The sequence below is a fragment of the Amblyomma americanum genome, chromosome 10 (genome assembly GCF_052857255.1).
Source record: "Amblyomma americanum isolate KBUSLIRL-KWMA chromosome 10, ASM5285725v1, whole genome shotgun sequence".
Taxonomy (NCBI): domain Eukaryota; kingdom Metazoa; phylum Arthropoda; class Arachnida; order Ixodida; family Ixodidae; genus Amblyomma; species Amblyomma americanum.
In genome coordinates this window covers 105201238-105227663 of record NC_135506.1, presented here as the reverse complement: position 1 = coordinate 105227663, position 26426 = coordinate 105201238, and the positions used below count along the sequence as shown (strand labels likewise).

Below are 26426 nucleotides of genomic sequence, written 5' to 3'. Positions count from 1 at the left end.
CGTTCTTAGATTTCTTCTCTCATGCTCTATTTCGGGATGGCTGAGACGTGCACTTTGTCATGTGAGGCACGAAAAAAACTGCAATATAATCGCTGATACGTAGCTTCAATTCACTACAACACTTAAGTCAGCCTGCTTCTAAACCTGGAATGACAACAAACAACGTATCAGGAGTTATATTACCATTTTTTTCCTGCCTGGCATGACCGAAGCTACAGCTACACATCACAGCCATCGTTCGGCTGATGAAACTAAAACAGCATCAAGAAGAAACTCAATTATACATTACTTAGCAGTCAAAGGTGAATATACCACTTGTAATCCATATGTACTAATGCCTAATGCATCATTTGAAAGAAAACACATGAGCAAAAATTTCTTGTCTGTGCTCCTTTCTACATGAGCAATGAATGCGGTACAGAATTGCTTCATGCATTATTTTCTTTGCCATTTCAGAGGTGCGTTCCTCACCAGCAATTACTGTGCAGAAAGTATGTTTGAATGTGACAAAAATAAAATGCTTCTTTTTCTGTTTTGTAGGACTTTATTTACCACAGAGTATACTGCACCTTGGTAAACTGCTACACAAACAATAATAATGACTGAACATGTAGGCTGACTGAGTCAGTATGTGTCTGGCATCTGTGAACATAAATTCAAACAATGGTACCTCCTTGTATGATCACTTAAGCACAGAGTATACTGCACCTTGGTATACTGCTACACAAACAATAATAATGACTGAACATGTAGGCTGACTGAGTCAATATGTGTCTGGCATCTGTGAACATAAATTCGAACAATGGTACCTCCTTGTATGATCACTTAAGCACAGAGTATACTGCACCTTGGTATACTGCTACACAAACAATAATAATGACTGAACATGTAGGCTGACTGAGTCAATATGTGTCTGGCATCTGTGAACATAAATTCGAACAATGGTACCTCCTTGTATGATCACTTAAGCACAGAGTATACTGCACCTTGGTATACTGCTACACAAACAATAATAATGACTGAACATGTAGGCTGACTGAGTCAATATGAGTGTGGCATCTGTGAACATAAATTCAAACAATGGTACCTTGTACGGACATTTAACACAAATGAAGTAGACTACTAACACGTAACGTTTACATTATGCTCGTACTATACGTAGAGCCAACATAAATTCAAATGAGAGCTTGCATCTTGGAACAAACAGTAATAATTTGTATCATCTTTTAACACAAATGCAATTTAAACTTTTACCACAGAAAGTTCATGTAATAGTTGCAATATGAACTTAGTCTTAACATACATTTGAGCAATGATAACTTGTAACACAAATCGAACAAAAACCATGTAAAGCTAACACGGTGGTTGCAGTGAGTCAGCGCACATTAAAAGAATGATAACCTGTATATCCTTTGAACATAGATGGAATGAAAACTTTTATCATGTAATGTTTACATGACGCTTGTACTGCCCGTGGCATTATTGCATCTTTACGTTTTTCACTTGGTCTCAATGAATGCAAATTTCTCCTTTTCCTTCCATGCAAAACCTCAGAAGCAAAGGGATAAATGCGCATTTCCTTTTGCTTCCATGCAAACGCTCGGGAGCAGAAGCTAATGTCATGGCAGTTTCCTCTTCTTTCATGCCCATTACATTCGTAAAATGGCCCGGCCACACGTGGACTGCAACTCTGAGCATGCGTCGTGATTACGCAGTTACTGCATGTATAGGCTGGACCACAATTGGCAAAACCACTTAAGCACGTGGTTCGATGGCGCTTGCAACACCAGCTGTGGGCATGCCGTGTGCTGGCACTGCGAGAACCACAAAACCACATGCTCAAGTGTTTCTGTTGTGTGTGGTGCATCCTGTGCATTGTGTGAGAGTCTAATGTAAGCTGTACAATTCAAGGTTCTATGACCAGTCAAATTTCACCCTGACAAGATAGTCGATCTTGGCCTGGCTGTTCGAGTACACAATGTACTCATTGTACAGGAGTACCGATTTCATATGTGGATCCAGGATCAGCCGTCCACACGCTAATACGGTGCCATTCTCCCTGAAAAATCAAGACAGAGGTGCACTATTTATACCTGAAACAAACCCAGGAAAATGCCACTTGACACCAAATGAGCGCAACGATAGTCTAAGTGGGCAGGAATCTAGTGGAATGCAAGACCTCCTGTTCACTTACCTCACTACTGTGCACCTCCCTCTACCGTGCGACAACCATTCAAGTATCAAGCAAAGCTTTGCTCAGCCAGCATCAAGGTTACAGCCATGAAAAACATTTTGTTATGACCTGAGCATGCAGCCTGAAAATGACTGAAACAGTGCAGTGTTTCCACATAACATGGGTAGTATGTCTTCCACCTTGGACTGCATAATAAGGTCACAAGAAAATTCAGTTTCAGGTCCATAAAGTATTGACACTGGGTGTATATATTACGGTCGCAAACCCTGTATATGCAAATATATTTGCATTTACAACTGCATTATAATTGGACAGGCGGATTGATGAAAAGAAAGCTTTATTTTTCTTGGATTTGCCGTACCTTTAATGAAAAAGGAATATAGCCACTGGCTGGTTTCAGAAAATTCTGAGGGCACTTAAGTCTGCTTACGTGGCGGAATGTGAAAGCATGGAACTTTCTAGAACGTGGATTTTTTCCACGACGCCAGTATGTGTTCTATTTATTATTTTATTATGTGAAAGCATTAGATGGCTATGTCCTGAGTTTTGTGTCAGCAGAACTTTCTCCGCATGATTAGTCGTTCTGTGAAGATGTGCAAAAGTTTGATTGTGTTATATTGTGCATAATGAGATCTTGTTGTGGGGAAACATTTGGTTGATGAATCAATTACTTCTTTAATTACACTTTGACGCCACAATAGGCACGGACGTCAACATTAGCACCTGCATGTCAAAACAGCCACGGACGTCGACATAGCACTTGGGTGTGAAGACTAAAATAAATTTTAAAAACATAATAAAAACAAGAAAAATTGAAAATAAATTAAAAAAATAGATCGCGTACTGGTGTCCTGGAAAATACCACGTTCTACAAAGTTCCATGCTTTCGCATTCCTGCATGTAAGAAGACGCAAGTGCCCTGGTAATTTTTTTCATTTTTTATTTTATTTCGTTTTATCTTAGTTTTGATGTCCAGCTACTATGTCGACATCCATGGCTACTATGGTGTCCAAGTGCAATTTTCACTTTTAATTACTTCAGTAATTACAATTCAACCAAATTTTTCCCACTAAAAGATCTCATCACGCACTAACATGATCCAAGTTTTGCAGATTTATCTTCACAGAACGACGTAATCGAGCAGAGCAAGTTTTGCTGACACGAAACAAGGGACTATTGTGATGTCAAAGTGCAATTTTCACGTTTAGTTACCTAATTACAATTCATCAACCAAATTTTTCGAATGGCAAGATCTCATCCCGCACTATGTAACACAATCAAACTTTTCCACATTTATCTTTATGGGACGACACAATCATGCGGAGGTTTTGCTGAGGTGACATAGCCAAAGTGTGAGTTTCACATTTAATTATTTTACTGAATATAATTCATACACCAAATTTTTCCCACAGGAAGATCTCCTCACGCACTATGTAACACAATCAAACTTCTTCACATTTATCTTTATGGGACGAAACAGTCGCGCAGAAAAGGTTTTGCTGACGTAACATAGCCATCTAACGCTTCCGCATTAATGAATTTCTTTGTACACACTCACAAAAATCATCAAATAGGTGACTGGTGAGGCAGTGTTCTCAAATTCAAAAGCATTATTGTAAAGAGGATCCTAGAACAATTTTGACAGCCAAATTTTAGAGTATTAAGTCTATAGAGGTCTTTGCAAGAATAAAAGTTTAAAAGCTGTGTGTGTGTGTCCTGTAATTTAAGATAGTTTTTTTTTAATTCAGAGCTCAACTGATTAAAATAACACGTGCTGTGGCTCTTCAATGAATCGCGAGTTAGCTAGCTCCCAAGTTCTCAAGAGGTGGAGGGCCTGCAAGCACTTGCCACCAAGGTGAACCTCTGAAAACTGAGCGTCGCTGCCGTAACGGACGTGGTCCATGAAGAAATCCCACGAGTTGTGCAGCCACCCCCAGTTCCACACCCGGCGCCCTCCGTTATGACGTACAGCGAGGCGCTACGAAGTCCCGGGCCAGCGATGCGAGCCTTTTCCCCCGTAGCTGCTGTGCCATTTCTGCAGTACCCAACCGCAACAGTACCCTCCGTGCCGCATGAGTCCAGGACCCTCGTGAGCAAAGCACACGTGTGGGGTACGGCAAGCAATCGGCCGCTCTGTTACCACTGCGGGGAGCACAGCCACATCCTCCGCCACTGCCCCTACCGCAGAATGGGTTTAAGGGGGTTTCCACCTGACGCACCTCGACCACGCTACGGTGAAAGACCACGGGATATCGAGCAGTACTTTGCTGGTAACGTGCAATCTTCGACCTCGCAGTGACGCCAGTCCCGATCGCAGTCTCCAAGGCGGTTCTCTTCGCCCAGCCGCCCGTCATCCTCTGGCCAGTTCAGAGGTACGACCCACGTTGGGAAAACTGAAGACGGCGTCCTCCGGGAGTAGGGCTGCCGCTACTGGACTGAGTCAAGAGCCTCCAACCGACGATTTGCCGCGATGCTCCAACCGACACCAACCTGACAAGACAACCTCGACTACGCGCTGCAACCGACTGGTCTCCGCCGAAATTCTGGTATCCGCCGACAACCACGTTACCGCACTCGTGGATACCGGCGCCGATTTTTCTGTAACCAGCGGGCGGTTAGCCACGGCCTTAAGGAAGATTGACTCCTTGGTCTGGGCTGCAGATCTGGACAGCTGGTGGTCATGTGGTAACTCTGATCAGTGTCTGCACTTCGCGAATCCAGATCCGTGGTGTTACTTTCCCTGGCTGCTTTGATGTGTTACCCGAGTGCTCCAAGGACCTCGTACTCGGTTTGGATTTCCTTCAGGTGTACAGTGCCGTTATCAACCTTCAGGAGCTAATCGTGTCGTTTTTTTCACGCAAGGCCCTGTCGACGACGATACCGAGCCACGCAGGGCTAAGTTATGCATCTGTGACGACCACGTATTGATCCCGGCAAGAGCCAGCATGTTTGTTACCATAGAGTGCGAAAACATCACCAAAATTCGTGGCATCGCTGAAGCCAACCTGCCGCTGCTCCTTGGTCGGCAAGTCTGTGTTGCTCGAGGAATTGTTGAACTGAACAAGGGCCGAACCGAACTTTTGGTGACCAATTTTGGTTCTGAACCTCAGTAAGGCTGATGATGATGATGATGATGGTGAGTACGAATTCCGGGTGCTCCCTTTCGACCTGTGCTCTGCTCCGATCTAAAATGGCAGTCCTGCCTCGTGTATCTGCATGACGTAGTCATCTTCTCCGCCACGTTCGAAGAGCACCTAAGGTGCCTGCGCGCTGTGTTCGCAGCAATTAGTTAGGCCAGTCTTTTCCTCTAGCCCGAAAAGTGTCACTTCGCTTTCCAGGAGTTGAAGTTCCTCGGCCACATCGTGAGCGCTAAGGGAGTCAGCCCTGACCCTGATAAGACAGCCGTCGTCGCTGCTTTTCCTGTGCCAACCGATAAGCGAAGTGTCCGCCGCTTTCTGGGTCTCTGCGCCTATCATCGGCATTTTATGCTTAACTTCTCCCAGATCACTGAGCCCCTCACTGGCCTCACGAAAGATGCCGAACCGTTCCTCTGGGGTCAGTAGCAACACAAGGCCTTCGAAGACCTCCGTACTCATCTCCAAAGTACGCCCATCCTTGGCCACTTCAAAGAGTCAGCCGACACTGAACTGCACACAGACGCCAGCAACATCAGCCTCGGTGCGGTCCTTGTGCAGTGGCAGGATGGTCTCGAACGCGTCATCGCATACGCAAACTGCACCTTGTCAAGCTCGGAGGCGAACTATTCCACTACTGAAAAAGAATACCCAGCAATTGTGTGGGCAGTGACCAAATTTCGCCTGTATTTATACGGGCGCCCTTTTAGAGCCGTCAGTGATCACCATTCACTTTGTTGGCTGGCGAACCTCAAAGATCCTCGGGACGGATTGCACGCTGGAGTCTTCGCCTTCAAGAGTTCGATGTCATTATCGTTTTTAAGTCCGGTAGGAAGCACAGTGATGCCGACTGTCTGTCTCGTGCTCCTATCAAGGACAACCAAGCTGATCCCGACAACGATTCTGTTTTTCTCGGTGCCATCTTCCCGTCCGTCCTCACTCAGCACCAAAGAGACGACAGTGAACTACTGCCTCTCATTGAGTATCTTAAGGAAGGGCTGCGTCGCCCCCTCGAATCTTCTCGCGTGTACTGTTGTCATTCTGCTTGTGCGACGGCATTCTGTATAAGAAAAACTACAAGCCGACGGAAGCTGCCTATCTGCTCGTCGTACCTACGGCCTTGCGCGATGAAGTCCTGCAGGCGTGCCATGATGACCCATCTTCTGGTCACCTGGGTTTTTCCCGCACTTTGGTGCGGATACGCCAAAAGTACTACTGGCCCAGGGTTGCTGAAATTGTCCAGCGTTACGCCAGAACTTGCCGCGACTGCCAAAGTCACAAGACGCCATCGACTAAGCCAGCGGGACTACTGCAGCCTATTGATCCGCCACAAGTCCCCTTCCACCAAGTCAACATGGACTTAGTCGGCCCATTTCTGGAGTCTTCGCTGGGTAACCGCAACATTGTAGTCACCACAGACTACCTCAGCCAGTACTGTGAAACTAAAGCCCTCCCTCATGGTCCCGCTGAGGAAATTGTGAACTGTTTCGTTCAAAATATTGTGCTTCGTCACGGTGCACCCATCATCGTTGTAACTGACAGAGGAACAGCGTTCACCTTGGCCCTTACACAGGAGGTTAGGTGCCTTAGAGGCACAAGTCACCGCAAAACAACCACTTACCCCCCTCAAACGGATGGACTCACCGAAGGGCTCAACAAGACGATCGCCGACATGATTTTCATGTATGTTGACCCAGACCACCGGAACTGGGACACCATACTCCCTTACGCCACATTTGCCTATAATACTGATCTACAGGAAACGACGCGCTTCACTCCATTTCGTTTAGTGCATGGTCGCGAAGCCACAACCATGCTGGATGCCATGTTGCTTCCGACTAGTAGTACCTCATCCGCCCTCCAACTCGCTCGACAGCGCATCCGGCACCAGCAAGTCCCCGACGCTCACTGCTATAACCTCCGCCACAGAGCTGTTAGTTACCAGCCCGGCGAACAAGTCTGGGTTTGGAGCCCAATCCGCATGTGTGGGCGCTCCGAAAAGCTTCTGTGCCGATATTTTGGGCCCTGCGAGGTACTTTGCCAAGTCGGAGAGGTGAAATATGAAGTTCTCGCCCAGGGAACAGTTAGCTCCTCTAGACGGCCGACCTCCAAGTCGTCCATGTCGCACGGATGATGCCGTGCCATGCCAGCTAGCGCTTCAGGCGTGTCTGCACCAGCCGCCAGACACATGCAACGTCCCTTGTCTTCCTGCGTCTCATTGCTGCAGCACCGAGTCGTTGCCCTTCAGATAGGGGGAGTAATGCCACAGTACTAATCAATCCGGTGGTGTCATACCGCGGCCGAACTGTTTGAGATGGGACGACTTGCCATGCCTTGTGCACTCTAGGGGCAAGAGGATTGTCATCTTCCTCACCCGAGCGCCCTACTGTCTTGCACGCCCAGCACATCTAATAAAACCTGGTCTGTGTGCTTCGACCGTTTATCGGTGACAATATGTTGAAAGGAAGCGTTGTTTTAATCAGTATGTCCTGTAATATAATATGGTAACTGTACATCCCAGTAAATTAGCAGAAAAGCAGACAGGCGTAAACGACCGCCGAATTTGCCTATGGCCGTCGAATTTGCCCATGGCGAGAGAGGGCTTTCTCTTCATACCGCCAAAAATAGCGAACAGTGGGAAATATTTTTTTGCATTCAACAGACACACTTTATAGAGCAAATATTTTTGCAAAAAAATTGTTTTAGCACTTCTTTTTGATCTACATAATGCAGCAACCAGCATTGGGAAATCAAGCACAGGAATTCTTAACATTCAGAGCTGCAAGTTATACGTAAATGGCATGTAATGTCCCATACCACCATGCAGGCTGTGAAATGCATTGCAGTGCATAACTATCCATGGTTAATTTTGTGTGTGAGTGAGGTTCTTATGCACGTAAATGAGTGCACCTCTCTCAGTGCTGGAATAGCTGCTATGTCACTTGCCTATTCATGCCCTTTATGCATATTAGTAGAGGTTTGCAGCCACAAATCTCGGCGCATGCTCGGTGCAATTCGTACTGGCAGAAAGAATACAGTACGGCTTAAAATACAACACATTTGTCACCCAGTTGCATTTTTGCATTACAGACGAACTGAAATTCAGTTGCTTAAGACAGTTATTATGCATGCCAGCTTGTGTAGTAATTATAAGCCATGGCAAATAATCGACAAAAGTAGTTGAGCTGACAGCAACATTATTCGACATCAAAACAGATGGTGCACCTTTGCTAAGGTTGTGAAGCATTGTTAAGTACAGACTTTTGGGAGGAGCCCAACACGCCGCATGTTCCAATTTTAGCGCAGCAAATAAAACGCGCTGGAAACCTCGCTTGCTGGAAACGACAGCTCCGGTGCTACCACAAAGCAAGAAACCCTCTGATGCAGTGCACGTGAAAGCTTTGTAAAGGCTATAAAATCACAAAATATTGTAAATTGTATGGTGCTACATCTAGAAGCGATACATGTGCAGTGAGGGACGCTGCAGTTAAAGGCTCCGGATTAAGACAGGTTCTATCACACAGCACACAGGCGCCTTTCATGCTTCGCCATCTTCGAAATCCGGCCGCTGTTTCCCGGATTTAACCCGAGTCCTCCAATTTGGTAGCCGACTGCCCTAAACACTAGGCCACCACGGCTGGTGTAGAAAAAGCACCGCAAGTACTCTGAGGAATTTTCATGATGCAAGCTCCTCGCTGTCGCAGCCACTCTGCTATAATGTGCGCAGCAGTGCACTCGTACATAATGCTAGGCTACGGTTGCTGGTAGTTTATATATTCAGCACCTGGTATCGTGAAACCTCTCGGAAATATGTGCCCTAACATATATTAGAGATCAATGTAGCAGCCGCATGATAATAGTAACAACAGGAGAACTTTTTAGCGAGTGAATGAAGCGTCTTAAACTTCTGCGCGGAGACTACGCACGCTGAAACATTCACACTTTCAACACTTTTTCGCCAGTAATTCAAATACGAAATGTCGAGCGGGGACATAGTAATGCATGTACGGCATTGTACACACACGCTGTACATGCATCTCGCCGAACGACCCGGAAGTCAGAGTACCCAGCATGCCTTGTGGCCCATTCAGATTGGGCACCATTTATGAGGGGCAAACAGAATTTAGGCCTAGCAGGCACCAGACACTGTGTTCAGCTCACTTCGAGTCAAGCACCTTCGGATGCTTTGGATCGCAAATGAACTGTGTGCATAGCTGCACTACACAACCACAAAACAAAGCACACAAAACATCAGCAAAAACTACAGTGGTAAAAGCAAAACTGAACAACCAAAAAAAATTCATTCCGTACCACAGTCAACAAGCCTCTAGATGTCAATCCGGTGTGTTATTTTCTCGGTATGCCTCGGGCGCCCATGGCGGATGAAGTGAACAGCCGCCAGCATTCCCTCTAGTGTACAGTAAGAAACTCTCTGCTATTTGCTTTGATTCGAAGATATTCACTTTGCTTCGGAATTATTCAAGCAAAACTATTTGCTCTGAACTGAAAATTCACTATTTGCACGTGCCTGCTTTTTTCTTTATTTTTAGTCCATGCCTGATGAAACTATATCACTTTTCTCAGTTTTTAAAGCTGATTCAAAATCTTAAAGGGACTATGCAACAAATAAAAAGTTGCTTGTAAATATTTTCAATGCTTAGAAATGATGCTAAGAAGCATTCACACTAAGTATGAGTCTACAAAACTGAGCCGGCAATTTACTACGAATATTTAAAAACCGCGTTTTTTAGAATTCGCGGGCCTATTGGTGTGCTCATAGTGATCGATTTTGAAACTAAAATCTGTGAAGATAGACGTCACCATACCCATGATGTCAGCAGGCCACCACACACTGTCATTCGCTGGAGCCACGGCAGCCACGACGTCACGGGCACACTTCCAGTAGCAGTGAAAATCGTCTGCTTGTGCCGCCACGCAACCCTCTCGGGCAAGCGCGAGCCAGGGCATTGCCTTCGCGCATATGCTTTCAATTTTCCTCTGCCGCCTCCTTCTGTCGGGAGTTCCGGAGCCACTCGCACGGTTCTTCGTGCGCACGCATAGGGCTCGATGACCATCGCGGCCGTATGAGCGAGCAGTCGCACCTCGAGGTCCGGGTTTATTACTGCTAACTACAACAGATGACAAGCAAAGAAACCTGACGCGCGCCGCAATCCAGGAAGGCGAAGAGAGACCGGAGAGATGCCGCCACGCCACCGACACTGCTGTTGGGGCGCTAGGAGCGACAACCGGAAGTTGCAAAAGGAACGTCAGCAGATAACGTATTCATGGGCGGGGCGCAGTCCCAGAGCTGTTTTCTTTATTTTTGTCTGGTGCCCTGCGTGTACGAGTTGAGGGGGGAAAGAAGGAGCGTAATTCTTAATCATCTATATCTTCGTTGTTATTGATGCTAGCTCAAAAATTCTTGCGTTGGGGTGACGAGTGGTAAAATGCCTATCTCTCATCTGCTTTACGTAATCTCAATTAATTTATTGCATAGTCCCTTTAAATTGCTTTCTTCACAGATAAGTTAGTTCCTATGATAATTTATTTCAATTAGTCATTGATTAATAACATGGTGCAAAAAAATGGCTAAATAACAATAAATTTTTATGCATGGCTACATAGTCTTAACGATAAAGAGTGCAATAATAGACAGTTTTAGTACAACGTTAGCGTGATAGCGCACTTAAGAAAAATTACGCGAGCGTGCCGTAAGAACCTTATCACCACTGAAAGTTTTAGTATAGCGTACCAAAAATGTTTCGCACAATCTACGTTATATAAAGGCCGAAGGTGCTTTTATAATGGTTGCCACAGCCGGTGATTCACCAAAATATTACATTTTGGAGCTTTTTACAGCCTACTGACACAGAAACGCTTATTCCCACCAGCAAAATACCCAAGAACATGCCTCGGCAATTCAAAGCCTGCTAAATAAGAACTGTAAACACTGTGGCACCAGGTAGTTAGGAAAATGCTACATACAAACTGCTCAAGCAAGAATATTTGTCATTTCCCGAAAAGCATACTCGAAATATTTATGCAAATTTAATTATATTTATCGTAATAAATTATTGAAATACATAAAACACCACGGCGAAGCGCGCAACTATTTCTGTTGCGTTTAGAGCAGTTGCAAATGGTTGCAGCACAGCAGGAGGTCCCATTAGGCTTGACAGCGCCAGAATCGAGAACTTATCTCAAAAACCGGGCTGATGATTTCCAGCTTAAACTTTGTTGTCGAAGCAAGGTGAGTCATAGCGAAAGGCAACAACAGCAGTAGGTGCTGGCAAATGTGCTGACCGGAAAGGCAAGAACTGCTTATTCGGCTGAAGCGGGGACGCCAAAGCCTAAGGCCGCAATACTAAGGCTCTCTAATAAGTTCTGAAAATTGTGTGCGTACCCTAATGCTATACCAAAGGTAGCATTCTGCACGTGCGCAATGAGGACCCGTTATTCCGCTAAGCACGCAATCGCGTAAAGGCAATGGCTGCTGCGGCATTTGCACACTTGACATGAAAACATGGCAGCGCCCTTATGAGAGAGCCGCCCACTTCAGCTGAATAAGCAGTCGTTGCGGTTCTGGTTGGCATGCCTAGCGGTTACTGCTGGTGTTGTTGCCTTTTGTTATGACTTATACCCCTGTCAAGCAGGCAAGTTAAGTGCACTTGTGGAGTGTGTGTCACTTGCAAGTGGACTGTCACTGGCAGAAGAGTGCACTCCGAATGTGTTCACGGAACACAGTTTGAGGACCGAGTGCGTAACCTCGATAGCAGCAACTTTGAAGGCACAATATGTATGGTGCATAAAAAATACTCACAAGTTAACCTTATTTGCTGCAACACTGTTTTTAAAAAATTTTTTCGCTGTAGCTATAAGCGAAGCAACACAACCAAGGAACACGATCAGATGCAACGCAACTTCGCAGCATACGTGGAGGAAAAAAACTGAGGAGAGAGCACGATGCCAAGGGGCCAGCCTTTGCAAGCCAAGAGCTCGTGAAGCCGCTCCCTCGTCCGTTTTTCGGCTCTCCCCGTCAGTCTTAGTGTTTTGGTGTTGGTATGTTTTAGTGCGCACGTCTGTGCAGCCCGTGGTGCGGGCATCTACAGCAAAGAGGTTGATCTACAGTCTGTCTGCTGCACTAGTCTGTGGATGCGCAAGCACAGCGCAGCTAGATATCACCGCACGCTATCACGTGGAGCGATCACGTGGGACAGACTCTTCTTTTTAATGTGTTTTTACTTTTTATGACTAGGCTTCAAGGCTCTCGCCAAATGCTCCCTCCTCAGTTTTTTTTTCCTCCATGGCTGCATGCCACATAGCTGCCATCTTGTTTGTTAACAAAATTCTGGATAGTCTTGGCTTTTCTTCTATTTCTATTTTTTTCATAGAAACTGTTTAAGCTCCTTTTATTTGCGCTGTCATGTCACACTACAGTGCACTAGATTCTAGTCTAGTCAAACAGTCAAGTTTAAAGCTTTTTCTTTCTTTTTCGTCGACCTCTTCAAAAATTCCGCTTGTGTTGGCATTTTTTTTTTCTATGAGTTTAGCATCGCGTAGCCTAAAGTGTCACTTGGGATGGCAAAGAGCACTTAATTTGTGCACTTGACAGGGGTATTACCTTGCTTTGATGGCAAAGTGTGAGCTTTAATTCAGCCTAGTTTTTAGATACACTCTCCATTCTGGCGCTCCTGGGCCTACCGTGGCCTCAAGCTGTGCTGCAAATGTCTGCAACTGCTAGGAAGAGACACAACCACTAGAACCGCAACAAAAATTGGTTTCAAGCTTTGTCATGGTGTTTTATGTATTATAACAATTTCTCATGGCAATTTATATATATACAAATTTTTTTCAAGCATTAAACATCTGATCACATCATGGAAAGTATTCTTGCTCGAATGATTTGTACTTAGAATTGCCTATACTACATATCGCCAATGTGTTTAGTTCTCTTATTTTACAGAATTGCCAAGGAAGTGCTCGAGAAATTTTTCAGGCAGAAATAACGTTACTGCATTAATTGGCTGTAAAAGACTAAAATACACTACTTTTGCGAATTAGCAGCAGTACCGACCATTTTAAAAGGACCTTTAGCCTTCATGTGAAGTAGATGCCAGTTAACGTTTTCAGGACACTATACTAGAACTCTGTGGAAACTGCTTGCTTGCGGCATGCTAACGTAATTTCACTTAGGTCCGCAATCACGCTAATGCTATACTATCTAACCAGACAATTTAACATCTCTATCTGTCCTAGATGCCGAGATATTGACATACTAAGCCAGCCAGGTGTCCAAAACCTTCACGCCGTTAAATTGTCCGCCCTAGCTCAAATAGCCCACACGATGATCTAAATTGATATTACGGTCAAAATACTGATTTCCAGAACAACGAAAATTGGTTTCCGGGGCATTTTTTGGGGGCCCACGACCAGTGCCCCCTCAATTTATGCAAAACAGAGAAATAACTTACATGTCAAGATTTCTGCGGGGGTCTGGAAAGTATTTCCCCATCCCATGTACACTGTGGTAGCCACGTGGCAGCAGTGAAGGTGCATTCTGTTGAGCACTCGTAAACCCCTCCATGTTTCCCAGAGACACCTGCACATTTTATTATAAGAACTTGAGTAAGATGGAACGTTACTACCTGCCCTTGTACAGTGTAAATGTCACTGCTTGTCACATGCTTATGATAGTCCTTATGATAATGCTTAAATGTCACAAAGTAAGCGCACAATTTATTTTTGAATCTAGCTTTCAACTAAAGATAAGGTGAGGTGCTTCACAAAGCACATTTCTCCACACATTTTTCATCACTGCTAAATATTGTGTGTTCCATATATATCTGTCCAGGTTGCAAAAAGTTCTCCTGCGCAAACTACTGGCCTATTTGTACTCAGCCATCAACCGCAAGGTAGCTTATGACAGTCCGAGTTTTTCGATAAATAATTTAAAATCTGAACTTGCCTGGATTGTCTGGAACTGGCATAAAACTGCAGTCGGCTGCGGCTGAATTTTCGTCGCAGCGAGCAGGGCAGATAATTCGTGAGGCTGCACCATCTGGGGAGCTGCTAAACCTACCCCAGCTCTGACCAGGGATATTGGTTGCCTCGCAGTTCGGCAGAAGGCTCTCGAATCGGCTGCTTCACTCGCTGCGACGCCATCTGGCTGCGCCATCGGTGAGATATATGATGTTCCTGTGCAGTCAAAGCTACATACAGTTTACATTATCCTTTTTTTTTCTATACCAGCCGCTCATGTAGCAGTATGTACCACATAAACAGCTGCCTTAAGAGTTGTCTTGCAGAAGAACGTCGTACAGTCATAACAAAAAGTTATAATGCCTAAGTTAAATGATTGGGCCGTGAAACAAAATCATAAGAGGAAGCTTAGTTCTCAAAACTTCATTGTCACATAATGGTTGCACTTGACGCTAAATTAGAGCTCTGTGCACCCTATGCTCTTCATGCTGAAGCAGCAATGAAACTGCCGTGGCTTAACTGTTGTGGAAACTAGAACACGACATGTTTGTGCTGTTTATGCATGGTTTCGGATTGACGGTTGCTTGTTACCTTTTCAAATGTTTTCTATGAAATGGAAATGGAAAAACATACATGAAATGGAAAAACATACCTGCCGAAACGGTTGACCAAAACAGTTACCATGGGCAACAGTGGGCGTGTAGCGCCTCTATTGATACCTATACTTTCGAACTGTTGTGTATATATATATATATGCCCGTGTAGCGATCGAAGTGGACCCCCCCCCCCCCCCCCGGGACCACCATTTGCATAAAATTTGGGGGCCACCCGTTTGACGCTGAATGTTCGACATGGTGTAAAATTACTTGGTATGTCCTGAGGATAAAATTACTAACTGTAAAGCCCAAAATGTGTGGGATTCCAACGACGAGCTTTCCGAGGACCTTCAGACGGCCATTACGGCCGAAACCGTTTGTCACAGTGAGTTCCGGATGGTGTCAAACAATTCGTCGTAATGTGGTGCACACGTTTATAAAACTTATTAACTGATATGACGAGGAAATATACCGGATATAGCGAAGGTGGCTGTAATTGCAACAGTAGTGCAAAATCAATGAGGTAGATGGCACTGCTTGTGTCTTGGATTTGGTCTTCTCCACGTTTGCTGAGCACACCGATGTAAACACTTGAAGCTCCCGTAGCTAACGCTCTTAAGTCTAACACTGAGGCAGTGTTGGCAGAGAAATATTTTTTTTTTCAAGCGTCAGAAGATGTTCTCATAATGTCAGTGCTGCCGACTGCATTTGAAATCCCTGCGGGACAGAATGACAAGGCTTGTTTTATGCCTAGAAAGCAGGATCAATCTTTCAAGAACAAGTAATTAAGATGGACGTCGCACAGTTCTACAGTGTGCGTAGAAACTGCTGTCTGGTGCTGCAACTTTTTTCTTTTCTCACACGGTGGAATCCTTTACTAAAGGACAATGTAGATAGCTTTTCATTTGGGAAATGGCTGCAGCTGATAATAAAAATAATTAACTGAGCATAAATGTGCTCTTTTGAAGAATAGGGCTGAAATCCTCTGATCAAAAATGTGCGGAGTGCATGAAATTCTCAAGTTTTTCAGCCATTTAAGTTGATTTTGTAAAGTAGGGTGTCCAAAGTAAACACAGACACATTTTTACATTTTTGTCAATAGTAGTACATAATGCGTGTATGAAAGGGTTAAAGAAGAAGTCGAAGGCCTCAAATCAACCTGAAGGCCCACAGATAGTAAACAACTGTTCATCCAACAAATAACTTTGTTTTTCCCACAAGAGCTCTCAGAAAATGAGACGAGGAATTGTTCAATGCTGGCTGGAAGGCGCACATTTGTGCCCCCTTTTTCTTCACACCGCTTCCTCACAGTGACGGCAAACGTTGACTGAAAAGTGCTGGCTTTCCATGAAACTTTGTATGCAAGCTCCATGCAGTTATGAGCACACTGCGTGCAAGTAGTATGTGACGAATTTGCGACACTGGGCATTAAAAGGTTAACACACTATGCACACACTGGCCATGTGTCACGACTCACAACACAACAAATATAGTTGAGTCACTCTAACCCTTTCATACCCGTGAATAAGCTGCACTTTCATGACCCTGCAAGTAAAGACAGGCTGCAACACAAATCTACATATCATGTGTAGTGACCCTGAATCTGACATTCTTTAGTTTGAGGCTCCCCTAAAAGGACTGAAAAATAACAGTGGCAGTTAAGTCAGAGCGTCTGTCTACATATGAAGGACCTGAAAGTGTACGTGCAACCTGTGGCCTGTTATTTCATATAAGAGGCAGACTGCAAAGTATGACAAATTTCAAAAGAATTTTTTGGGCTTTCCAATGAGGCAAGAGACAAGAAGAATCCTTCAACGAAATTGTTCAACAGGTTTCTAAGATGCTCCACTCATAGCCTCTTCCACTAGAGGGGGGGGAAAAAACTGCGTTAATGATGTAGTGCAAGATAATTCTCGAATGCAATACTGTGCACCTTTTGTGGAGGAAATGAAATAAGCTGCGCAGTGCTCAGTGGAAAAGAAGAATAAGTCAACCAAAAGCATAATTACCTCACAAAGAAGCAGCAGCCCCTCTTCGGTTCTACGTTCAGAGATGCAGTAGTTGGCACTCTTGCTGACGCAGTCAGCAAAGTATATACCTTTGCCAAACATGTAGCCATTGCTTGGAACCTCAGGAGGAGCAATGCGGAGTCCTTGACTGAGAATGCCTGCGAAGTTTGAAGCTCGCGAGCCATGCCACAGCATTCGACGATTTCCTAAAGAGGAAACCTCCTGAGATTTCTTGTGCACTTTGAACACATTCTGTACCACCAGCCGATAAGCATTGTGCGTTTCCCCTTGTGTGTTAGTCACAGCTTGAAGAATAAGCTGAAAAAAAAAAGAGTAAGAGACAATTTAATCTGCACTGCTGCATTATTCAAAGAGACAATTTAATCTGCACTGCTGCATTATTCATAGAAAAGTTAATAGAAGAAATTTTTTCGAGCTCAAACCGAGTTCCATATTAATTTATAAAATGCAGCTATAGTAAAATTGTAAATTGTGTGGTTAAATGTCCCGAAACACTGGGTATAGTTTTATGGAATTTAATGTCCCACAGTGACTCGGGATACGACGGACGCCGTAGTGGAGGGCTCCGTATAGTTTCGACCACCTGGGATTCTTTTACGTGCACTCACACTGTACAGTACACAGGCCTTTAGCATTCTGCCTGCATTGAAATGACTGCCATGGCTGGCATCAAACGCAAGTCTTTCAGGCCAGCAGCCGAGCACCATAACTAGTGAACCAATGCAGCAGCTTAAACCAGGAAGGTTCAGCGTTCAGTAAGAAAAAAGTGTGACAAGCTGCACCTGTCCAGCAACATCCTGGCAAGGCCTTTCTCGTAGTGGCAGGCCATCCATAAATGGCAAGTCTTTAACACTGAAGGTGTCTACTAGAAGGAGCAGCCACGTTCCCTGTCGGCTATGGATTCCCGCTCTGTCTTCGTACCTGCTGTTCTGCTGCCGGCTCGCTTTTGGCGCAGCGGGCCCATGCTGCTTGCTTGTTAAGAGCAGTGTCACTGACGTAACACAAAGCCGTGCGCTGGAGTTTAAGTTTTGCTTCAATGTGTTTAGGCAATTCAAAATTATCTTTTGAATATATAAAATGAATTTATGTACTCTGATGAGAAAGCCCTCAGCAATATAAATGAGTCATTAACTGACTACGGTCCACAATTTGCAAGAGTCGCCCTTTAAGAACAGCCACAGTAGAGGTGCCAATGGCATCAGAATCAGACCAGTTAAACATGCACTGAATTTCATTACACGTGCATTAATTCATAAGTTCAACTTTGCACTGTCTACACGCGTTTTCACTCAGAACATGAAGGTTACGCAGGTAAAAGTTAGTACAAAAAAGGCAGGAAATATGAACCACACAATTATTGCCCGGTCTCCAAACTTCAGTTTTTTCCAAAGAGCTCGAAAACGTAAGAAATGCCAGAGTTGACAGTTTCTCTCACAAATATAATTTAATAACAATGTCAGCATGGTTATAGACAAAACCTTTCCATAAAAGGTGCTTTACTAGTACAAAGACAGGATTATAGGTAATTAAAAACAAAAATGATGATGCAATTTACCTAGATTACAGCAAAGCTTTTGATAGAGTTACAAAAACTAGAATGATATATCTGATGACTTTCACTTCATGGTCGTTCCATGGCCACTGATCCAGACTTTGCGCTTGACCATCTTCGATTTCTTTTCGAAAAAAAAAAAAAATTGTGGCTTATTGCGTTACTATGACAAACATTATTTCAGCTTGTCTTTGGTGAAAAAAACCTTTTTTTTTGTGTGTCACCGACGCCACCATAAGTTTGGAAGTAGCAGCAGAACCTAGTGTTACAAAAAAAAAAATTATGTTTTTATGCATGACTACGAGAGGTTTTTCACATAAATAAAAGACATTGTGCTTTCATATGCAGTAATTAAACTGAATTTGTTTTATATTTAAAATATAAAATATGAAAGCAGGTAAGGTACAAAAATATGCCATTCTTAAATTTCTTATAAAATTTTTGTAGTCATTCCAACCATTTTTCCAAGTTATCCAGAAAGTAAAGACGCAATAAAAATGTTTCAGAGACGAAAAAATGCTAGGCATGTCAGCTAAAAAATTCTCAAGTTCAAGAAATTTGCCTATTGAGGCATACATTCAGCCATCAATTGGATTGTGAGGTTGTCCTAGTAAAAATACGAAAGATAGGAAGTTGCATAGTACCATTTAATGGCATCTATTTCTGGAGGCTTAATTACAACATTTTTTAATTCAGGCAAAAAGATAATTTTGCAAGTTGAGTCACTCAACTCAACCTCGGCGTTGTACCCTGCTTGTTCTTCACTGCAGCACACTTTGCCGCCGACTGCAAATACTATACAAAGAACCAGCACTCCCATGCTTGAATAAAATGGTGCGCTAAGCTTGGGCGCTGCCAGCTTCCCCAATACAGCAATTTGCTTAAGAGCACTGTTACAAAAAATCAAAATGAAGCGGCCGTATGGCTGGACGATCGGGACACTCCACACGGTAACTGTGGATGCGGACCATGACTGCTGCAGTCACTCTACTCCTCCCGCAGCTGCAAAGAGTGCTATCAAATGCAGGTGCCACTTTTGGTCTGAGCTCAAGCAGAATGGTGCTTGCTTTTCATCGTAAACAGTACAAAGCTGCCCTTTGGCCAGGAAATTTATTTTGCGGTCAGAGCAATCGGTTAAAACCACTCCGGGAGAATGCACCATGCTGCAAAATGGAAGATTTTTTCACCACCTTGCACGGCAAAAGTGCTTGCAGCGGTATTGGTGGAACTGTGAAGCGATTGGCAGCAAAAGCAAGTGTTCAGAGGCCACACAAAGGTCAAATACTGACCCCCTATGAGCTGTCTTATGGTTGCAGCACTCTGGGTGCCGCAAGAAATTATTCACGAAAATGAAGCCAAACTCATGCGGCGGTTTGCAAGAGTGCTACCACTGAAAGGAGTATGCGTGTTTCACCGCATCAAGCCTTTCTCTCAACTGTGCATGTTGCACTTACGTCATACTCGGCGACCCAAGAGTTGGAGTGGTCATTCACGAAATGTGACTGAACACGCCAATGAACCTTTCAGCACTGAAATACAGCAACCACTTGGAGCACCGTGCAGCACTGCTTATGTGTCTCCTTGACATCGGCTCTAGCGTGTGCTGGAGTGAAGAGCAAGCACTGAGCAACGCCACACAGGGATTCAACTTGCAAAATTATTTCCTTGCTTAAAACAAAAAATGTTCTTAAACTTTCAGAAACAGATGCCGTTAAACAAAGCAAAAATGCAGAACTTTATTTCCTACTTATAGCTCTGCCTTCCTTCATCCATAAATACTCTTGTAATAGACCTTGTGAGCTGGTGGGTAGTAATTCTCTGGTCTTCCGTAAAAGCTATTTTATTAGCAATAAAGAAGTCTCAGCTATTTCATCATCTAATTCGACTCCGAAGTTGCCATTTGGTTTCGTGCTCACTACAAAATTCAGTTTGCGTTTTTTTGTGGCGAAAGTTGCCTCATTTCGGCAACGCTTGTCTTTACTGAAGGTGCAAGCGGCACCAGCCTGTCAACATGAACACAGAATCTTCTTGTTTCTGGGATAAAAGGGCTTTCCTGGCTCAGTTTGGAGTACCAGAAGCAAAAAGCACACCTATAAAAGTTTAATTAAATGAACTATCGTTGTCTTAAACACTATGAAAGCTCGAGGTAATTATTTCATAAATCTGATTCCAAGCCAAATTGCCATAAAATTTTGCAATAGGGCAAAATAGTGAATCCCATTAGCCAGACGTATAAGGAGCCACGTGAAGCATCAAGCGCATTACAAGAAAAAAACTTGCTTTCAAGGTATCTTCCCAGACCCTGCCATTGTGGTAACTAAAACTAAACCACATCCGCTCAGTTTGAAGTTGAATTCATGACCACTGCTGCACACAATACCCATGCGCACAATTCATGCACACAGTACCCATTAATGATAATAAAATATGGTCTATGTTAGGCCCTTAATTTTATAGTTCAAAACAATATAATGCAACACTTTTTTCTGGATCTAGAATTAGCAGGTACTGAACGTGTTCCAGGGAAATTTTAACAAAAGATCAGAGAGGATGTTTTTTTTAGAACCCCCGTCAAAGCTTGCCTTTTTTCGAATTCTAAATGGTTCCAGTGCCTAATTAAAAATCATCTGCCCGTTCTCGAAGTACAAGTTTTGTCCAGCGAGAGTAAAAAAGAACGAATTAACAGCAAGAAAAAATTTCAGTCTCCGATTCTTACTCCTCCTTGTCCCTTTATTGTCCTGAAAACTGCCCTTTTTGGAATGCCTCACTTTTCCAGCAATGTTCGCAATTTTTTTGCTGCAAAATTAGAGGAGCCAAAAAATATTTTTGCACTATTTACAAGAAAGTATGCATACAATTACTGAAAAAATTTTGAGGTTCCACAAAATTTTACTTTAATTTCTGCAGGAATCCAAACTAGCGACTTTGCAAAATCACAAAATCAGCATTTTCATCTAGTATGATACAGGATTTTTTCCAAGGAAACTACAGTGTTTCTTGCAAAACCAAGCACGATTCCCTTGTTGTCGACACATTTGCCCATCACATATAAAACACAGGACAGGCGCTACTCTCAACTTGCAGGTGGTGACAGCAACCAGGTTGACCAGGGTTATGGCAGAATTGTGCATAGTTCGTTGACAGAAAAAAGCCCAATGTAGGAGAAATATGTTCTAAGAGGACCTTGGTGTGGGCTAGTTGGTTCATACTTGACAGAAAAAAAGAGCCCAATGTAGGAGAAATATGTTCTAAGAGGACCTTGGTGTGGGCTAGTTGGTTCATACTTGACAGAAAAAAGAGCCCAATGTAGGAGAATTATGTTCTAAGAGGACCTTGGTGTGGGCTAGTTGGTTCATACTTAACAGAAAAAAAGAGCCCAATGTAGGAGAAATATGTTCCAAGAGGACCTTGGTGTGGGCTAGTTGGTTCATACTTGACAGAAAAAAGAGCCCAATGTAGGAGAAATATGTTCTAAGAGGACCTTGGTGTGGGCTAGTTGGTTCATACTTGACAGAAAAATACATGACATTTTTTTTTCTGTCAACGACCTATGCACAATTCTGCCATAACCCTGGTCAACCTGGTTGCTGTCACCACATGCAAGTCGAGAGTAGTGCCTGTCCTGTGTTTCGTGTTTCTTCTACTTGTCCTAGTTATGTTGCGCTTTGTCAGTCTGTGTCGTAGCAGTATGAACCAACTAGCCCACACCAAGGTCCTCTTAGAACATATAAAAATTTAATGGAAAAAAAAAATGGCCATGGGACCTCAATTACCATTACCTGAACACACCCGGCTTAAAAGAAATTAAAGAAATTCCGCTCAGTTTATTGTATATGAAAGTGCCATGTCTTTTAATTCTGCAAAAAATGTTTCACAGCAATTTTTTTTGTAAGATTACTAGGTTTTTGCTATCGCTTGTGAACTTATGATGGCAGCCATGACACAAAAAAACTTTTTTGCCAAAAATAAGCTGGGATAAAGTTTGTGATAGTAATGCAATAAGTCAAAAAGAAATCGAAGATTGTCAAGAGCACAGTCTGGATCAGTTTGCATGGAATGACCTTCAGCTCCTCAAATCGTACCTTGGCTTACAAGCTCAATTCGTACCAATTAAACATAAATCCAAGCTTCGATTGATTAAAACTGGAGTTCCACAAGGCAGTATCCTTGATCCCATACTGTTTTTCTACTACATAAATGTTACGTAAACAATTCAAAGTTGTAAATTTGTAACACTATATGCCGATAATTGTGCTGTGTGTATTGCAGGCCAAGATTCACTAAACATGCTCTGAAAAGCAAGTTCTGTTCGCCATGTACTAAAAGTTTGGTAAAAAACACAGACTGATAGTCAATTAAGTACAAACAATTATGTGTGCTTTTCCGAGATAGAGAGACTTACTTCGAGGTGGCAAAACTTAAATTAGGGCCATTTAGTATATCTTGTGATAAGATGACAACAAAACTTGGAATTAAGACGTCAAGACGCCTTGCACAAGTGTGCAGAAAGCTGGTATTTTAACTAAGTGCTGTCGCTTGTTACCAACTGGTATCAAAAGACTTCTTTGCAATTCTTTAATCTATTCACAGCTTGATTACTGCTCAATGATATGGGGCAACACGGCCTCAAAGAATCTACATAGCTTAGTTCTATAAGAAAAATAAAAAGCAACATGAGCAATTGAAAATGGCCTCCTACTTGGATAGGCATGTGCGAAAAGTGGAATTTTGGTTCAAAGTGAATTCAAAGTGAATAGTAATTCACTTCGAATAATTTCGAAGCGAATATTTCAAATACACCTGGCACACACAAAAGGTTGAACGGTACAATATGCATTAAAAGTCATGTATTTTTCAAATACACCAGACCATTACATTAAAAAACTAATACTCGTGCCACATGGACAAATTTAATGCCATTAAGTGCCTACTACCTTAATCTTTAATGCCATTCTCGCGGTGCCACACACCTGTATTTGATGCCAATTGGCCTTACTGCCATTCGTGACCTACTTAGTTCACCACAATTAATCTGCCTGAGCAACACGCACTCTTGTCCCCGTTCTATATGTAGAAAAGCATGCAACTTTTTTAGTAAAAACTTTCTATCCAGTAGCAAATTGTTTGTTTATAACTTTCAGTCATTTGAGGCACTTCTGACAGATGCTCTCGGCTTGTGTGCTCACATGCAATGTTTTTGGTGACTTTTTAGACTTGTCAAGCAACAACAGTGTTGTTTTTCCGCAAAATAATTTTCGCATTACTTTAAACAACATTCCCGAGATATTGTGATTATTATGACTGTTTATATTCAGGAAAAATTTGACTGTCTTGCAGTCTATATCTGACTTTTGTATAATGACATTAAATCTGGGTGTGTAGCACCAACTCCGAAAATAATGTCATTAACAAACTAAAGGCCTTAAGCATTTACTGCCATTTTTGGTGCACATGTGGCAAGGGAAGTGCACTGAAGCTTTGCCAGACTCAATGAACTTGTGTTGACTTTCTGGAAAAATGGCCATCGCAAAAGTGGGGAAAGCAGACCTACATGCAGTGCCGGTATATCTGTGGGGTGTGAGAACTAGATATATGTGGGCCCTCCAAATGATGCTTTTAATTGCGATTGCATCATTGTGCAATAGGGCATCCATCTCCACTTCTTATGCTAGCTCCACTTCGTGCTCGCACCATTGCACCTGTTTCGCAAATTTTACGTGAACAGCGGCTGTGGCAGCTGCAGTCAGTTGACTCATTCCACGGAAGTCATGTCCTCCGATTAGAGATTTAGCATAGCGCAATCCGCTTCCGTGGGGAGCCACTGAGCATGCACAGTACTTACTGCGGACGTCACAAGCAACCTGGCACCGGATAGCTGTTTGCACATCTGCCCCGTCGGGACCAATCAGCGTGCGCACGCTAACAGTGCGTGGAATCTGATCATACTATGCTAAATCTCTCTACTGATGCATGCGGCCGTGCCGGTTACAACCATACCGGAGAAGGTATGCTCAACTGAAACCACCCGCAGCTATAGAGTTCCAAAAATGTTATTTGCTCGAGATGGATCCATTGAGATTTCGAATACCAAAGATTCGGATCGAATCAAAATTCTAATACATTACTATTTGAGTGAATATACGAAATGATCGAATATTCGCAGATGCCTATACTTGAAACACACCCACTTTTCGTCAAAAACAGTATTAAAAGCTATTGATATAGTACTTACAATTTTAAAAAATGCTACCAGTGAACAAACCAAAACTAGATAAATCCTTAAACCATGCAACTTTTACTATTATATTCATCAGGTACCATGGCACATTCCTTAATCACGTACATACTATGGACAACAAAGTATCGTGCACACATTGCCAAGCACACTCATTTGGAAGATGTGGATGAGAAAACGATTAAAACAGCCGCATTTTAGAGCTGTTCTTGTATCATAAAAAACATTTATCATGCTAAAGTATCTAATCTGCGTAAATAAGGTTTCATTTCATTTTATGAGTATGTTTGAAATTGCAGGCATGTTAGATTGTGAAATTTATAATTTATATAAACAGTAGCAAGTAGGTAGTTATGAATGAGGGGGTTTATCAGGTTTAACGTTCCAAAGCAAGCCAGAGTTGTGGGGACCTGCCCTGCAGTCCCGTTTGCTTTCCCGCGAGGCACCGTGCAGCAGCAGCCTCGCCTCGAGGAGGAACACATTTCCTTGTCAGTTACATCAACTAGCAAGAGAGGGCGCCAGCATCGCAGCGTGAGAGACTGCTTGCAGCCCACGCGCGGGACAGGGCATGAGTCTTCGGCTGGGAACGTCGGTGCGAGCAGACGTGTCGCTCACGGCTCCGCTCTTCGCCAGCAGGGCGAGGAAGCGACGGAGACACACTCCCATATCTCGTCCTGTCCGGCCTTCAGAGTATCCCTTGCCCTAGCGTGGGCGAACATTCGCTCGCAACTTTGCTGGTGAGTAGGACGACCTCGATTCATTAGTATATCTTGTTGCTAGCTGGTGTTATTGATGCTGTAGCAATAAATGCATGTTTGTGTCTGCCAATGTGTCATTCCTTTGTTCCCTCAGAGCAAGGCCCACCATGGTCGGTGAGCGCTCGGTAGCGTACGCGATCACGGGGCTGGGTCTGGCGGTTTTCAACTGTGTCAGCCGCGATTAAGCGGGGAGAAACTATCTCCCCAATTTCAACCCCACATCTAGCAGCCCAACATGGGGCCCGCTCTTGGAACACTGGTCGACTGTCGGTTCGGTTCGAGGAACACTCTTTGTCCGGACTTGATAAGTGCTAGGCCTAGAGTGAATTTTGATCACTAGGACCTGCGGCATGCTTTCTTCAGTGAGAGGTGTATTGCACTACCACATGTGTGAACTTTTCGACATCCTCAGCGCATTTTTGATTAAGTTTTCCCTGGAGTTTCTTCACGAGAACCACTTGGTCCGCATCCACGGAGCGCGAGGCCTAGCGCCTGCGGAGTTGCCGAGCCCAAAGCCAGTGAGTACCGAAGCCGTGTGGGTGGTCCGGTGTTTCTGTATATATTTTCTCTGCTGCCTCTTTTTCGACTCTGGGAGTCGCGGCTCCGGGAGCCGGGTGGCCTGGGGCCACGGGTGCAGCTACAAGCTCGCTGGTATTGCAGCTCGGCACCGCGAGCTCCAACACTGTCCGATACGGTGGGCGCCGACTGCTCAGGAGCTGCTTCATGCAGTGAGCGGGGTAGGACCGCCCCACAAAGCTGATGTCTCCTCGCGGCTGCGCACATGTTACCTCTTTCAGGTCCTTGTTGTGTTTACGTTTGTTGTCGGAGTGGTAGTTAGGAATGAGGCTTTTCGGAGCTGCCTGCACCACGTCAGAAGAGACACGACCACCGGACCGTGCTGTTGAGAGGGGGCGCACTTTGCTGCACACTCGGTTTTTTTAGCCTAGG

At 43.9% G+C, this 26426-nt stretch overlaps 1 protein-coding gene across 1 annotated transcript in view; it reads right to left on the bottom strand.

Annotated features, from left to right (window-relative positions):
• Positions 1-536: 536 nt before the first annotated feature.
• The window catches only part of LOC144106573 (poly [ADP-ribose] polymerase 2-like), a 67158-nt gene continuing 41268 nt past the window's right edge, over positions 537-26426 (bottom strand). Inside the window, exons 10-12 of the mRNA XM_077639420.1 lie at positions 16913-17230; positions 13800-13927; positions 537-2059 (exon numbers count right to left, since the gene is read on the bottom strand). Coding sequence (XP_077495546.1) covers positions 1915-2059; positions 13800-13927; positions 16913-17230 — 591 coding nt within the window. The 3' untranslated portion in view covers positions 537-1914. The remainder of the gene's footprint in view (positions 2060-13799; positions 13928-16912; positions 17231-26426) is intronic.